The sequence below is a fragment of the Physeter macrocephalus genome, chromosome 11 (genome assembly GCF_002837175.3).
Source record: "Physeter macrocephalus isolate SW-GA chromosome 11, ASM283717v5, whole genome shotgun sequence".
In the NCBI taxonomy this organism is placed as follows: Eukaryota; Metazoa; Chordata; class Mammalia; order Artiodactyla; family Physeteridae; genus Physeter; species Physeter macrocephalus.
The window spans coordinates 82,716,600-82,732,434 of record NC_041224.1 but is presented as its reverse complement, the minus strand read 5'-3'; the positions used below and the strand labels follow the sequence as shown (position 1 = coordinate 82,732,434).

General features: G+C 48.2%; 1 protein-coding gene across 3 annotated transcripts in view; it reads left to right on the top strand.

Annotated features, from left to right (window-relative positions):
• ST8SIA2 (ST8 alpha-N-acetyl-neuraminide alpha-2,8-sialyltransferase 2) overlaps nucleotides 1-12,301 on the top strand; it is a 65,267-nt gene extending 52,966 nt beyond the window's left edge. Inside the window, exons 7-8 of one of the 3 annotated variants that reach the window (XM_028495247.2) lie at nucleotides 4,650-4,936; nucleotides 12,105-12,301. In XM_028495247.2, the coding sequence (XP_028351048.1) occupies nucleotides 4,650-4,935 (286 nt within the window). In that variant the 3' untranslated portion in view covers nucleotide 4,936; nucleotides 12,105-12,301. Of the gene's footprint in view, nucleotides 1-4,649; nucleotides 9,409-12,104 lie in introns of those variants that run through there. The other 2 variants (XM_028495248.2, XM_024114958.3) reach the window with 2 other exon arrangements.
• The last annotated feature ends 3,534 nt before the right edge of the window (nucleotides 12,302-15,835 follow it).

Genomic DNA, 15,835 nt, shown 5'->3' with positions numbered 1-15,835 from the left:
TAACACCCAGCTGTTATCTCAAGGAAAGAAATCGTCTACAAGTCGGCCATGCACACAATCTCTAAATTGGCCAGGGCGACTGAGGAGCGATAAAGGAAATGGAGAGTGATTTGTTCCCGCATAACTGTCAGCTTCTAGAACAAGCTGCTCATTAAACGGCGCCCCCGTGTCCCTGTCAGACCTCACTCAGGAGCTCTTGTTTACCCACAGAGGCAGAATCGGAAATGAGAGGGTCCCTCCCTGCCACCGAGCTCTCAATTCATTCCGGAGCCTCTTTTGCTGTTAACACCTTTCCCAGTGAGCGATTCTGGGCAGCAGATCTGAGAGACTGGGCGTTTCTATTCCTCTCCTAGCTGGCCAGAGTCACAAAGCTGCGTGCACTTCTAGCTTCCCCCTCTCTCCTTTTCTACTTCTTCCCGTTTTTCAGTTCCATTTAAGTCCAACGTTGCCGAGTGCCATGGAAGCCAGGATAATCAATTCTAGTTTATGCTACAATAACAATCTCTGAAACCCTTGTGATTTAGCACAACAGAAGTTTATTTCTCATCCTCGCAAAGTATGATGTAGGTTGGTTGGAGCCGTCTTCCAACCAGTGATTCTAGGATTTAGGCTTCTTTCATCTTAGGCTGACATCATCTTTCCAGGAGGCACTGAGGTTCTCCAAGGCAGGAGTAAGCTCTCAGAGAACAGTTGGTCCAGCAGGGACCATTTCCTATTGCAGTCTATTGGCCAGAACTGGTCATATGACCCCAGCTCATTTACAAGGGATGCTGAGAGATATAGGCAAGCCCGTCGAGGATTGGTTGAGCGATGCTGTCTCTGCCATAGTGCCTTGGCTGCACCACACACTGAGCCAGGTGCCTCTGATGACCCCACAAAGGAGTGTAAGGCATGGCCTCCGCTCTTGGGGAGATCACAGTACAGTTTCAAGTGGGAGTCCAACCCATACAGTAATGAAGGATCAGCTCGGGTTGATAAGCACAATAGGATCCATGGAAACAAAACTCATAATAATAAGGGGGGAATGACTAATTCAGTTTGAGCTAAGAAGAGAGTGGAACAAAGGGAGCATTTCCACGAAGACGTGATTCACGTGCTCAGTTTGAGGGGAAAAATAAAAGAGAGTTCACCAAGAGGACATGTAGGGGAAAGGCACATCTAGGGGGAGGGCACTGCACTTGTCTGGGTAAACTCAGACCCACCTATGAGCTACTTGGACGTTTCCCCACTGATTCAATTCTTCCCTGCCTCTCTCTGGGCAGAGCATCAATGGCTTGAAAAGAAATTTATTTCTGAAAGCCTTACCCTGCTAAGCCCTTGCAATCATAAAATAAACAAGCCTCAAATCCCTAATCTGTCATGTGGCCGTTGTTAGGGCTTGAATTTCTCAGGGAGTGAAGGAGTCTTTGAGATCCTCTCATGAGGGGACACAGCCCGTGGCTCATGTGTCCCTGGATAGTGTCAAAAGCAGCTGTAGCCAGCTCATCCCCAACCCGGACAATGCTCCCACCCCCCAGAATCACCATGGAGTGAAAAAAGCCCAAGAACCAGGAGTGGGGAGGCTGCATTTTATCCAAGCTCTATCTGACCAGCTGCGTGAGAGGTTTGCCTCTTCTCAGGCAACTCACCCTGGATTCTCACTTTTTCCTCTGTAAATTGAAAGAAGAGGACAAGTTCAATCCAGGAGAACTGTGGATTACCCATAGATATGGTCTGTTAACTCACCCAATAGGGACTCACTGAATTTAAAAAAAAATTTTTGAAATAGTTGCCAACATTTAAAAATTTGGAGAATTTGTGTTAAAATCCAGATTTCTGATACTTTGAAAAAATCAGAAAATTTGACATGACCATACAAGACAACAATAAAACCAGCTACCCCTTTAGATGCCACAGTCCCCACCACTCCCTATTGCCTTGGCAACCCAGAGGCCAGTGTCAGTTTTCCTTACACACATGTCCCAACTCCCAGCTCGCTCAGCTATATCCCCTGCCAGGCCGCTGAGCTAGATGAGTTTTCCAGGCCCAATTGTCTTTAAAACTCGATGACTATCCTTTATGCTTACCTTTTCCCCCTCTTTCCTCTAAATAAGTCTCGTTCTTAGGTTCTTTTGGCAGAACCACCTACCAGTTAGAGCAGGGCTTCTTAGCCTTGGCTGCACATTTGAATTACTGGGGGAGGTTTTAAAAATCCCAGCGTCCAGGCTGCACCTGGATGTGGGACCCAGGATGGGTCCTCTTAAAGCTCCAGGCGATTCCAGGGGGCAGCCTAAGTTGAGAACCATTGAGTTAAAGCTGAAAGTGCAATGGACTAGCTCAAGAGGGGGTGAGCTCCCCATTATTAGATGTAGTTAAGCCGAGGTGTCAGCTGCTGCTCTTCTGGATTCTTCTCCTCCATGCACTTTTCCTGCCTTCAACCCCAAGGGTCCTCCCAAGCTCAGCTCAGCCCCACTGAGCGTATAGAGTATTGAGGTAGTCTAAGGAAGGGCTTCCTATCTAATAAGCCCCAGTCTCAGCATCAAGCATCCCCCTGAGCCAGCACCATGCCTCCTACATATCAGCTGGGATGAAACTTCTCAACCATGAAGGACAGAAATGATGAAGTTCTGTGGTATGTCCACCAGCTTTTTTCCTATTATTTTTTTATTGTGTTTGCAGTTACTAGAGCCATTCTTCTTCCTCTGCCTCTACCCCTCTGTCTGATTCCAGGTTGGAAAATTCAGCAGCAGGGAAGTTTCTTGGCTCAGACAAGATGAAAAAGGAGAGGGCATAAAGAAAGGGGCCTTCAACTGACAGGCTTATGAAACAACAGCAGTTGTGAAAGGGGGCCACCTGCAGTGCCCAGAAGAATCATGTTCACTCTGATTCTGGCCGTTGGGGACCACAGACTCCATCATCAATGTTAGGGGGGAAATTCAGATCACCCTGGCCTGACAGACAGGATGGGGTGGGAGGGAGCCTTGAAATAAGTTTTATTATATCCAGTAGTACATGGTTTACTGAAATTGTATGGGTTATTAGGAATCTATAACCTTGTCTGATACAAAGGCTAATGCCTCCCTCAAAAGCTAAAGGGTTTAAGCTCGAGTCTCTGAAATGTTTGGGGGTTCCTATTTTGGAGCTGCAGAAGGGAACCGCTTGCAAAAGGAAGGGTGTACTTGGGCTTCTAGAGAAGCTGCCCCCAAACTTTGAGCTAGAAGCACTGTTAATAATGTAAAACAGTTGTAACTTTCAGCATTATGTAAGTGTTCTGTCCAGCATTGTTTTACCTTCTGGCATGAATTTAACTGACATGTGTGACTTTATAGTCTCGGGCGTCACTGTGCTGAGGTGCCGTGGGGAACTTTGTTGGCCTGTGCTTCCGATGGGGAGGGGGTGTTTTTCACAGTGGCAGATGGGAGCTCGTGGGATGGGGGCCCGCAGAGTGTGTTTGAGTACAGAAAACCATGGACACTGTCCGGTGTAGACACAGTAGTAAGGAGTTTGTGATAGGGAAGTACGGCTTTCCACCAGGGCATACGCATTACATTTAAACGGGTTCAGCATTGGGTAAGTGGAAGGTTTTACCAGAAATAAAGAGGTTGGACCACGCATCCCGGTGGGGTCTAAATCCAAGCAGGAGAAAAACCATAATGGAAAACAAAAATGATGGCGAAGAGAGTGTCTATTTTCCCACTTCTGGAGACACTTCTGGATTGTGGTGGAACTTGGAGGCTGTCTTGGCGATCCCTTGGTCTGTGCCCCATCATTGCATAAATGTGAAAAAGTGGGTCCAGCAGGGAGAAGCAACTTGCTCAAAGGCACACAGGTAGTTGTAGACAGAACTGCCACTGAAACCCCCCTCTCGACCTCTGTTGCTTAGCCTGTGAAATGAAGATGGTTTCTTCCTCACTTCTTTCTCGATTAAGGTAAACCAAGGCCCTCTATGTACAAAGGTAGCTCAGCACCTCACTCAACACAGGAAGCCCTTAGCCTAAAGCTCTGCGCTCCCCGCCCTGCCCCCGCCCCGTGTTTCCTCTCATACTTCTGACAGATTCCTTTGCAGAACCCAGCCTCACAGGGAAGGCCGCTGTTTGCTGTTCCTTATGCCCCAGGGAAGCCACATATGCTCAGAGACGGGCAGCCTGCATCAGAGGCGGAAGGGGGCAGGGGGCGGGGCCTGTGGTCCGGGATGGCAAAGAAATCTGATGATGCTTAGGAGGCAAGGAGGTCAACCCCTGCCAAAGTCAGGTGTGGCAATAGGCGGTGGGCACCATGCAAGAGGCGGTCCTTTATCAGGGTCGGCAAACTATGGCGCAGCCACCCCCGTGTGTGTTGTCCGTGGCGCTCTCGGGCTACAACAGCAGAGGCCAGGAGTATGGCCGCAAAGCCAACCATTGTTGCCACCTGGCCCTTTACAGAAAAAGTTTGCCAGCCCCTGCTTTAGATTTCAACCAGCCTGAGCTCAAGTCAAGGTCTTGCCCTTTCTACCTAGGTGAACGTGGGCAAGCCCCTTTCATCTCTGAACCTCATGTCTGGAGCTCCTCCCCAGCAGGAGGCAGGCTGTGGCCCAGGACAAAATCTTCCCTGTCCTGGAAAGGATAATTCGCAAACTCGGGTTTCTTTTTTGTTTCTTTGTTTCACTTTTTCTTTTTTTTTTTTTTTCCTAGATACTGGCTGACTAACAAAGTTCACATCAAAAGACCCACCACGGGCCTCTTGATGTACACCCTGGCCACGCGTTTCTGCAACCAGATCTACCTCTATGGCTTCTGGCCCTTTCCGCTAGATCAGAACCAGAACCCGGTCAAGTACCACTATTACGACAGCCTCAAGTACGGCTACACTTCCCAGGCCGGTCCCCATACCATGCCCTTGGAGTTCAAGGCCCTGAAGAGCCTGCACGAGCAGGGAGCTTTGAAACTGACTGTCGGCCAGTGCGACGGGGCCACGTAAGGTGAGCGCCCCGTGGGACTCAGTGGCTCACATTTCCTGCCAGCTACACCACAGGCAGATGGGAGTCGGGGTGGCGCAAACTCTAGAACAAGCAGGCTAGTGGTTTTCTTTGTTCAAGTGTAAAACAGTGACCAGAATATATATATCTATACCTGCATATATATATTGACCTGAGTATTTATAACTGTGTGGTGTTCATCTAGCATTAGGCAGATAAGCCACAGGAAGAAGGTGTGGAGAACCCACCTGGATCAGATTGAGACTCAGAGCATCTTTGGTGGCAGAAGGACTTGACAGGAAGAGAAGTCAGTCCCATGACTTTGGGGGACACACTGCCTCCCAAGTTGGAGGGATCTCTGGGCTCATGGATGATTGGAGAACCACTTGTTGGCAGCTGCCCCCAGCCTCTGAGAAATGTGGATTCTGGGTGAGCCAAGACCAGAGGGGACAACTTGACCCAAGTCTAAACTGGTGCTGTTCCCAGGAAGAGAGAGGTTGGGACATTGAGCCCAGCCAAGGAGCACAAGGTCACCAAGGGGCAGAGGCCACGTCAGAGCTGAGGACTTGGTTCCATGAACTTAAGAGTTGAACTGCCCGCAGCACGAACCACGGTTGACCCACCTGTCCCAGACCAGCCTCCATAGCTCTGGAGAGAAGGCTGGAGAAGACACGGTGGACAGGTCCTATTCTGGCTTTGCAAGAACCCCCAAGAACCTGGGACGGAGCAGGCAGATGACACTAAATTGCTAGGGTGTTCCAAACCGTGTTTTCGAAAAATCGCAGCTTCCTATTGAGAGTCAGCACTTCAGCCCCGAATAAGGCAAAAGAGTGTCCGAAATGTGGTGGTTGTTCTTTAAAGCCACTTGAGTGGTCAAGGAGGAAGGGACCCTGGGCTTTCATCCTCAGGGTTAGCCTCCTTCCTGTTCTGTTAGAATGTCACAGGAGGGACCGTGCTATTCCCTTCTGCCTCCAGGGAAGCCGCCGCAAAAGCTTGAAAGGGCACCGCAAAGATAAATGTCATCCCTTTAAAATATATATGATTGCCTTTCTGGGTGCCTCGGGAGCCCCAGAGTGTGAGGTCTGGAAGAGTGTTAAGCGTCGAGCTCCATTTCTCTACAGCCACTGTGTTTGCTTTCTGCATCCTGCACTCCAGGGGGGGTGTCTCTGCAGCCAGACTGCTGTGTCAATATCACTTTCTTGTCGCTTTCCTACCCTGATCCTCAGACTCTCCCGCACTGAGCTCCAACACTGAGGTTTTCAGCTCTGTGGGGAGAGGTTCCAATGTCCATCCCCACCTCCTTCTTTTCACAGAGAATTTGGCAAAATCCTTTTCCCCCCTATTAAGATTAAGAGTTAAGACTTTTTTTAAAACCCGAAGCCAAATGTAGTATCCAAATACTGGACATAATCTCCCCAGGGAAACCTGGGCTTGATGCTGATAATTTAGGGGCTGGAATGACATGTCACATGTAGACAAGCATTAGCCACCTTGATCTGTTAGATTCATTCCCTTGCCTGATAAATAACAGTGTTTTAAAATATATTTGAAAGATAAGTAAAAAAACATTACCTTGAAGGTGAAGGGGGTTAAGAAAAGGGATCAAGATCCGCTCCCAAGCATATGAGACGACATAATTAATCAATGGCAATTCAAGCAGGACATTTGCTCTAAATTAATGCCTGACGGGAAGCCAGTGGAGACAGTGGAAGGATGCTCAGAACCTATTAACCCTGCATGCGGACACTCCAGCTCCAAACCAAGATCACGATACTACATCTCTGTGTTTCTTCCCTTGTTGTTCTTCTTGTTGACGCTTGAAGTCTGAAATTTGGTATTTGCATTATAAAATTAATATTTAAAAAAGCAACAGCCCTAACAGGCTCTATGGGAACAGAGTGGTTTGGACTTCTCACAAGAAGTGGAAATAATTAGTATCATATTTTACACTTCTCCAGGGCCTTTCATCTTGAGGATCTCAGAGGCCTTGGAAGACATTTCATTGTTGAAGCTGGCAGTGCCCTGGGGAACAGGCAAAATTGCCAGTGGGGCCTCAGTGGATTAGCTAAGGCCTCGGGTTCCAGAAGGATCCAGTGGTGAGTGCAGAGAGGAACCCGATGTCAGGTCTTGGAGTTGGCCCTGCGTTCCACTTACCTGCCAGTGCCCACCTGCAGGGGAGTAAAGGGGCCAGAGCTCTTTGGAAAACACGGTTTTCTTTCTGTCTCTTCTTGGTCTTGGTTCCTTAAACTGAAATTGATGGACTGGAAAGGGAAGGAACTCTTAAAACCTGCCTCTGGGTTCTCTCCAGAGAAGACTGGGGACCCAGGACAACCCACACATCACCATTCCCAACCTGCAGGTCCTGAACTGCCAAAACACTTTGGCCCTGTGATGGCATGAGTTCCAGAGACCTCGGCTTCCCCTCTGCCCTCGCCCTCTCCACCTGGGCACCATGATCAGGAGGCAGCCTGTCCTTTTCTCCTATTTAGAGCTCAGTTTGCCCGAGGTTCCACTGCAGCCTCTGACGCAGCCCAGCTAGTCTGGGGCAGCCCCACGGAGTCCCGGCCTGTACCTGGTACCCGGTACCCTGATCTGCTGCCTTGTAATAACAGTGGCCACAGGCCTCTGGGAGCAGGTGGTCAGTCAGCCAACCTCCTTTTGACCATCAGTCTATCCCCAGTCACCCCATCATCACCCACCCTGAAGCCCCTCAGATCTTCTCCATTCGCCTCAAGCCCCCAGATGACCCCCACCGTCAGCCTCCTCCTTCAGTGAAGAGGTGGAATCATCTGAAATGCAGTCTCTCCTAAAAATCCCTTGATCTCTCCCCTCCCCTTTCACTTACTTCCTCCCACTTCTGAGGAAATGACATTCAGCCTCTCACCGGTCCTCAGCCACTCGGCCGCCTCTGTCCTCTCTTTCCACCAACAGGCACTCATTCCACCCGTCCTGGCTCCTGTGGCTCGTCCCTTCACCACCAGACCTGGGGGTGGGGGGCTTTCTGGTGCTGGCACCGCCCTTCCTCTCGACCCCCTTGTGACCCCCATGCTCCTGGGACCAGAGACTCAGCTGCCACGTCAAAAGCCCTTTCTCATCACCAAGCTTTTTGCACTGCTTGGCTCTACACTGACTCCTCCTGAACGTTCCCTGTCCCCTTGGTGCCCAGGAAGCCACGTTCTCATGACTCTTCTCTTTTTCCAATGCCCCTTTGTTGTTTATTTATGTATTTATTTATTTATGTATTTATGATTTATTTATTGACATCCTTACCTTAATCTAAAAAGTAGCTGAGGTAGATCCGACCATTATTTCCCTCTCTCCTTCTTGCCCCACACTTAGACCTTCCCCACCTTGGCGTCCTCTCCTCGGCCCCCTTTCATCACACCCCTGCACACTCATCAGCAACCTCTCGCCTTCCTTTGGAGCCATCCTACACTTCCTGCAGCCTAGCACCTCCCCTGAGCTCCAGGCTCGATTGCACACTGCTCGTTGGTCATTCACCCCATCTGCTCCGGCAGCGCCAGAAACTCAACATCTCTGAAGCCAAGTGTATCATCTCTGCCTCCCCTTCCTCTACAATCTCTCTTTTTACTGTTAGAAGACCCATGATCCTCTCAACCACCCAATTCTGAGACCCTAAGGTCATCTTCATTTCTTCTTCATGCATTCCCTTGCTACTCTTGCACTATCCTTGCCTTCTGGTCTCTCAATTTCAGCAGCAGTCTCCTCTCCCAGATTTCCTCTGGGCACACTTGCATGTTCACCAGTCCATCCTAAACATTCATAGAGATTTTTTTTTTAATCTCCAGCCATTCACAAACTTTTAAAATAATGTGCAAGTCTTCGTCCTGACATTACAGACCATCCAGTAAAGCCCCATCCTTCCTTTACACCTTGTACCAGTCCATCTAGAGTAGCCATCATTCCTGGAAGGGGTGCCCGGTTTTCCTGTCTCTGTGCCTTTGGCCTTGCTGTTCTCATCCCCTGAAACTCTCTCTTCTGGTTCTTTCAAGGCCCATGCAGAAACCACATCTTTCATGAAGCCCCCTCCCAATCTACCAACCACTGGGATCTCTCCCTCTGCTGAACCACCGTAGCACTTTATTTGTACCTTTCTCATGGCACTTACCATATTCTGCCTTGTATTATAGTTATTGTGCACTTGTCTTATGACTGTTCTTAGATTGTAAGCTCGCCAAGGGCAGGGACCGTGTTTTATTCATCCATGTCCATCACAGCACTAGGGGTGGTGCATAGCACACAGTAATTGCTCAATAAATGTTTGTTGGATTAAATCCTCAATGCCTATCAAGGGTTGTATAATTAAGAAAGTCATTTTGTGTCTTATAGTGTCACAGGAACTTCCAAAGAATCATGTGAGTTGGGAAGATGCAGAAATCATTATCCCCATTGTATAAGTCATAAGACTGAGGCAAAAACCACATGAAGCCACATAGCTCACCCAAAGAATTTGCATCCAGGTCTTCTGGTCCCCACTCCAGGGCTTTTTCTGTTCATCCTTGCAGTTGAGTCACTGTAAACTGAAAACTGACCTTAGGCAAGGTCCTGGCTGCCACGGGTCTGGGCATCAACTTCACAGAGTCGGGCAAACCTTACTGTGAACCCCCGCTTATGTGCCCATCAGCACAGGCAAAATCTCGCTCTTTTTTGGAGAGGACAAAAGCCATTCAGGTTTTCCCAGGCCCAGGGGGTAGAGCTGTGGGACCTCATAAATCATTCCCGCTGCTGTTGTCACAAGGTAGAAACCATCCGTCCAGATGGCAGAGACTACCAGCTCCAAGGGGCTGCTGTTTGATAAATCTCTTCATGCCTAATTAAGGCTCCCCTTCCAGAATGAATGGAACAGGAACAGGAATGAATGATGCCAGTCAGATGGGACTCCAGACACGCCTGCTGCCTCATGAATGCCCTTAATAGAGTTCCCAATGACACTGACAGTCTGCCCCAGCCTGCCTGTCCCTCACCAGCACTGCCGGATGTCGTCATCTTTTCCCATCTTTATCCCCATTCTTTCGTTTTCTCCTCTCCAGGGCTCTTTACCTTGGCACCCACCAAAATCAGGGTGAACCTTGGAGAGCCAAGTTATAGCTCTTCCTAGGGACCGGAGCCCTGGCCTGGGGCAATGCAGTGAAGTGGCAGGAGGGGAGGAGACAGGGGGGCACTCTATGCCATAGAACAAGGAGCTGTTCTGGTGGTGGGCCATGCATAGCAATGAGAGGTTTCCATGGTTACTGTCTAGAAGCAATGTTTTTGTCGCCCTTGGGCTTCATGATGAGGGTAGGAGTTTCATCTCCACCCTTAGTGGTCCAGGTGGTGGGACCAGTTTGCACCTACAGTGCATTGAGCTCTCCAACCCCAGGTCATCCCATGTGTTTAGAATCATCCCAGTTGGCTGTAGCCAAAGCCCAACAGAACCACCCAGCAAGGACACTGAAGGTCCTTTGTGGCCTCTCTCCGTCTTCCTTGCCACTTCCTCAGCCATCCCACCTCCCCCTAGAACTTGGGGTGGGAAATGGAATTCCCAAGGGGTTCCAAGACGTGTGTCAAGAAAACCCCAAATACTCCAGCCATGACAACATGTTCAAGTATTAAAGAGGCTTCCCTAAAACTGATCTAGCACTAGCTGTCAGCAGCCAGTCTTTGGGGAAGTAATAGAATATGAGGATCTGACAGCCAGACAGTGGGGAGATGGCCCCGTGGCCCACGTGGACCCTGCAGGGCAGGCCCAGCCAACAGGGACTGCAGACTCCAGGGCAGAACATTGAGGTAAGTTAAGGTGAGGCTGGTGCCGCAAAACACCCCTTTGATTTATTTCAAAGCACCTTCATTTTCTAGAACAAGGTTGTCACGGTAGAGTTGCAGGACAGTGTCTGTGATGGGATGGCTGACTCAGCACTTATGGGAAGTTGGCTGTTGCAAAGAAGACCACTTTGGGGTGAGCTGCTTTGCTCAAGGAAAGCCAAGATTGAGCTTTCCCATCCCCATGGCCAGGGTTGCAGTGAATGTAACTCAGTGTACAGTAAGTCCCCTACGTATGAATGAGTTCCATTCTGAGAGCACATTCATAAGTCCACTTTGTTCGTAAGTCCAACAAAGTTAGCCTAGGTACCCAACGAACACAATCAGCTATATACCACTGCTTTTACGCTTGCTTCCAGACATCCTGAGCTTGAAATAAAGGTACCCGTACTACTGTACTCTATACAGTACTGTACAGTAAAGTATTGGGTTGGCCAAAAAGTGCCTTCGGTTTTTAAGTAAACACAAAGACATATTTTTCATTTTCTCCAGAACTTTATTGAACAACCTATTCACCCTTTTATTCCACTACTTTCTGCTATTTTTCAGGCAACTTCATAATTCCATCTTCCCAAAACTTTTTATCTTTTTGAGCAAAGAACGGTTCCAGGTGCCTTTTACAGTCTTCCAGGGAATTGAAATTTTTTTCCATTAAGAGAATTTTGTAAAGACCGAAATACATGGAAATCCGAAGGTGCAATGTCTGTTGAATATGGTGGATGAATCAGAACTTCCCAGCCAAGCTGTAACTGTTTTTGCCTGGTCATCAAAGAAACATGCAGTCTTGCGTTATCCTGATGGAACATTATGCGTTTTCTGTTGACTAATTCTGGACTCTTTTCGTCAAGTGCTGCTTTCAGTTGGTCTAATTGGGAGAAGTACTTGTTGGAATTAATTGTTTAGTTTTCCAGAAGGAGCTCATAATAGAGGACTCCCAATTCCACCATATACACAACATCACCTTCTTTGGATGAAGACTGGCCTTTGGTGTGGTTGGTGGTGGTTAATTTCATTTGCCCCATTATCTCTTCCATTCCACATTGTTGTACAGTATCCACTTTTCATCACCCGTCACAATTTGTTTTAAAAATGGAATGTTTTGGGCTTCCCTGGTGGCGCAGTGGTTGAAAAAAAAAAAAAAAAAAAAAAGGAATGTTTTCATTACATTTAAGTAGAGAATCGCATGTGGAAATACGGTCCAGAAGGTTTTTTCACTTAATTTATGTGGAACCCAAACATCAAAACAATGAACATAACCAAGCTGGTGCAAATGATTTTCAACACTTGATTTGGATATTTTGAGTATGTTGGCTATCTCCCACATGGTATAACATTGATTGTTCTCAATTAGTGTCTCGATCACTATCAACTTCAGCTGGTCTACCCAACCATGGAGTGTCGTCCAGCAAGGAGAAATCTCCAGCATGAAACTTCGAAAGCCACTTTTGACACGACCGTTCGATCAGTCACAGCACCTTCTCCATACACTACACAAATCTTTTGTATGTGTGTGTGTGTTTTTACCTTTCTTGAAATAATAAAGACTAATATGCCAAAAATGTTGCTTTTTTTCCTTCCATCTTCAATATTAAAATGGCTACACAAAAATTCACCAAGTTTGCTAAGTCTTTTTTTAAATGCACACTGATATGACAGCTGTCACATACAATCTAACAAAATCATTTCAAATGAAGTTAAAGACAACTAAGTGCTACTAGAGCCATCTGACGGAAAACACTGAATGAACATTTTGGTCAACCCAATACACAAAAGTACAACTACTTTCAGAGGATGCACACATGTGACAACGTACGCCAGACATGTGAACTAACTTACGTAATTGGACACGTGAACGCACATTCGCGTCTTTGAAAGTTCGCAACTTGAAGCTTCATATGTAGGGGACTCACTGTAACAACAACTGTGACTTCTCATGCTCAGGAGTATCTCTGGGCAAGAGCTCTGGGAAGGGTACCAGATGATCCAGAAGCCTGCCATTCAAGAACCCAGGGGACATGGATGAGTCACTCAACACTGGTGCCTTCTCGGCTATAAAATGGAGAAGACAGCCACCTACCTTCTTCCCAGGGTAATTGTGAAAATGCAAATAAAGGATGGGGCAGAGAGAAAAGTCACGTAGGGGTAAGTGGGAGCCAATGAAATGCATGCAGCCATGAGTTTTAGGATTCTGCTCATGTAATTGCCCTGCTTAAACCTGTCAGTGGCTTTCCTTCACCCTTGGAAGAGAATTCGAAGCCTCTTACCATGGCTTATGTAGTCTTGAATGCTCCCCTCCCCTCTGGCTCACTACACACCAGCCACACAGGCTTTTTTGCTTCTCCTAGTACTTTCCAGACTCATTCCAGCCTTTGCACATTCTGTCCCCTCTGCCTGGAAAGCTTCTTCTCCAGCTCCTTGCAGGACACACCTACCTCATCTTTCAAGTCTCAAACTGAATGTCACCTCCGGGGGAGTCTGTCCCAGGTCTCTCTCAGCCAGTCACTCTCTATTACATACACATTAGCCTGCTAGGTGGTCCTTATAAACCATCTGAATTATCTCACTTATTTTGTAGTTCTCAACCCTGAAAATTCATAAAAGACCCCCATGTCCAGGCCACAATGGGGACAAGTTTAATCAATATCTCCAGAAAAAAATGAGGGACATAAGTTTAAAAAAAACAAAACAAAACAAAAAACTCCTGCCACTCTCCCAGGCTCAGGGGGCAAGGACTAGTGCGTGGAGAGTTCTCACCTCCCACCTGGCTCAGCTCACCTCCTAGGCTGTCTTTGCAGCAAGTAGGAGGGCCTGACAGGCAGTAGGTGCCCAATAATGAAGGAATGCCTGTTGAATGAATGAATGTCCTGGTGCTTCCCTGTTTCCTGAAAATATTTCTCTCTGGCTACTCACCAGATGGGCTGCCCAGGCCTCGGTTTCCATACCTGAACAGAATAGGTAGGTTTCTCCACCTCCCTCTACCAGAGAGCTGGAGTAGTGTTCACAGTAATGGAACAGACAGCTGAGGGTTTTGAATGCCGGTCGGCACCCCTAGTTTAGTGTTGGCACCCCTCAATTCCCTCCCTATTGCATTCCAGAAGAGGCACTTTTTTCCTAATGGCTTGGTATCCCTGCAACACCCCGAGTCAAGTAGTCTTAGAATTGTCCATTTGTTGAGTGTCTAGCATGTGTCAGCCACTGCCTTGGGCCCTTTGGCTAGATAATCTCCCTCCTCCATCAGCCCTGTAAGGTCAGGATTATTTATCCCCATTTTACAGATGAGGGGGCCAAGGCCCATGGCTTATCAGATGGCTAGAAAGTGGTCAAGCTAGGGTTTAACCCAGGTTGAGAATTCCTTCCATGAATCTCTGCCTCCCTATCTGCACAGCAATTGAAGCCCATGCATTCATTCACTCACTCTTTCATTCATCTCTATATCCATTCCTTTAAGAGACATCAGGGCGTTCCCACCAGGGGTCATGACACATGAACACTCTGTCCATGGTCTTGAGGGACTCATAGTCCAGGGGTGGTAGTGGAGGAGGCGGGGTGGAGATACGGTACAGCTTTGTAAGGGTTCCTGTAGAGGAATGAGCTGCTGAGAGAGAGAGAGAGAGAGAGAACAGAAAGAACGGAGCAAAGAACTCTGCTTGTAGGAATGTGCACCAGGGAGGACACTAGGGGACATGCTTCACAGAGGAGGGGCATTTGAATTCCTGCAGTAAATGGGTGTTTTTCTTGCTGCTAGTTCTCTAATTCATGCATCACAGATTCTTCCTCTTCAACTTACCACTCTTTATGACGACCTCTACTACTGAGGGGAAGCAGAACTTGGAGACAAGCCCTAGGGACTGAGTTCACGCACCTATGAAGATAGCTCCCCTTTCCTCTACACACACAGAGCCCACAAAGGGAGAAGGAGGGATGGAACACTCTGGCCCTTATCCTCCCATACGCCCAAAGCGTGGTGACCGTCCATCTCTGGGGCAGCTCTGGGGTGTAGTCCACATGCACAGTACACAACCCCCAACGAATACGCTACCAAACGTAGCGTGGATAGCTGGTGGGAAGCAGCCACATGGCACAGGGAGATCAGCTAGGTGGTTTGTGACCACCTAGAGGGGTGATAGGGAGGGTGGGAGGGAGGGAGACGCAAGAGGGAAGAGACATGGGAACATATGTATATGTATAACTGATTCACTTTGTTGTAAAGCAGAAACTAACACACCATTGTTAAGCAATTATACTCCAATAAAGATGTTAAAAAAAAAAAAAAAAAACCCCAACTAACGAGCCACTCAACAGATGGCACCAACAAGAACAGGTAAGGAGAAGGCTCCCAGTGTGCCTAACCATGTCATCTTCCAGTCATTCATTCAATTTCATGGACACACTGAGAGGCAGCAAGGAACTAGCCCTGTTCCGGGCATTGTGGGAGACAAAACCCCTGCCCCTGCAAGTTCAAGTCTAATGGAACAATTATGTACAACCAAGGCAGAATGAAATAAAAGGGAACCACCTATCCAAGCTGGGTGGATTCAGAACAGGTTTCACAGAGGAGACGATAGATGAGCTGGGCCTTGAATGTGTGGAATTTTGATAGATGGATAGACTCTCGACTACCCTCTCTGGGAAGTTTCCCCTCCTTGGTGACAGCAAAGGACAGGGAATGGCTCAAGCAGCTGGCTGCCACACTGCTGCCAATTTCCGGCAATTCACAAAAGCCACCAAAGGAATCAGCCCTGCCATCACCAGTCCCGCCACTCCTCTAGGTCTTGATGCTGCCCCAGTGGAGGCCACTTGGATTCATGAGAACGTTGATTTGTGGATAGTGGTCTCTGCCGTGCGAGGGGGAGGAAGGACAGGCAGGTGCCCACTCAGTAGACTGTCCACTGTGTCAGCTTGTTTCTTCCAATCCAAGCCCACCCCTCAAGTCTTCATCTTCCTTCTTCCCACTGTGCCTTCCCCCAAGGTGTGGCTAACAAGACCTTGGTGTTTCATTTCTTTTTTTTTGCATTACGCGGACCTCTCACTGTTGTGGCCTCTCCCGTTGCGGAGCACAGGCTCCGGGCGCGCAGGCTCAGC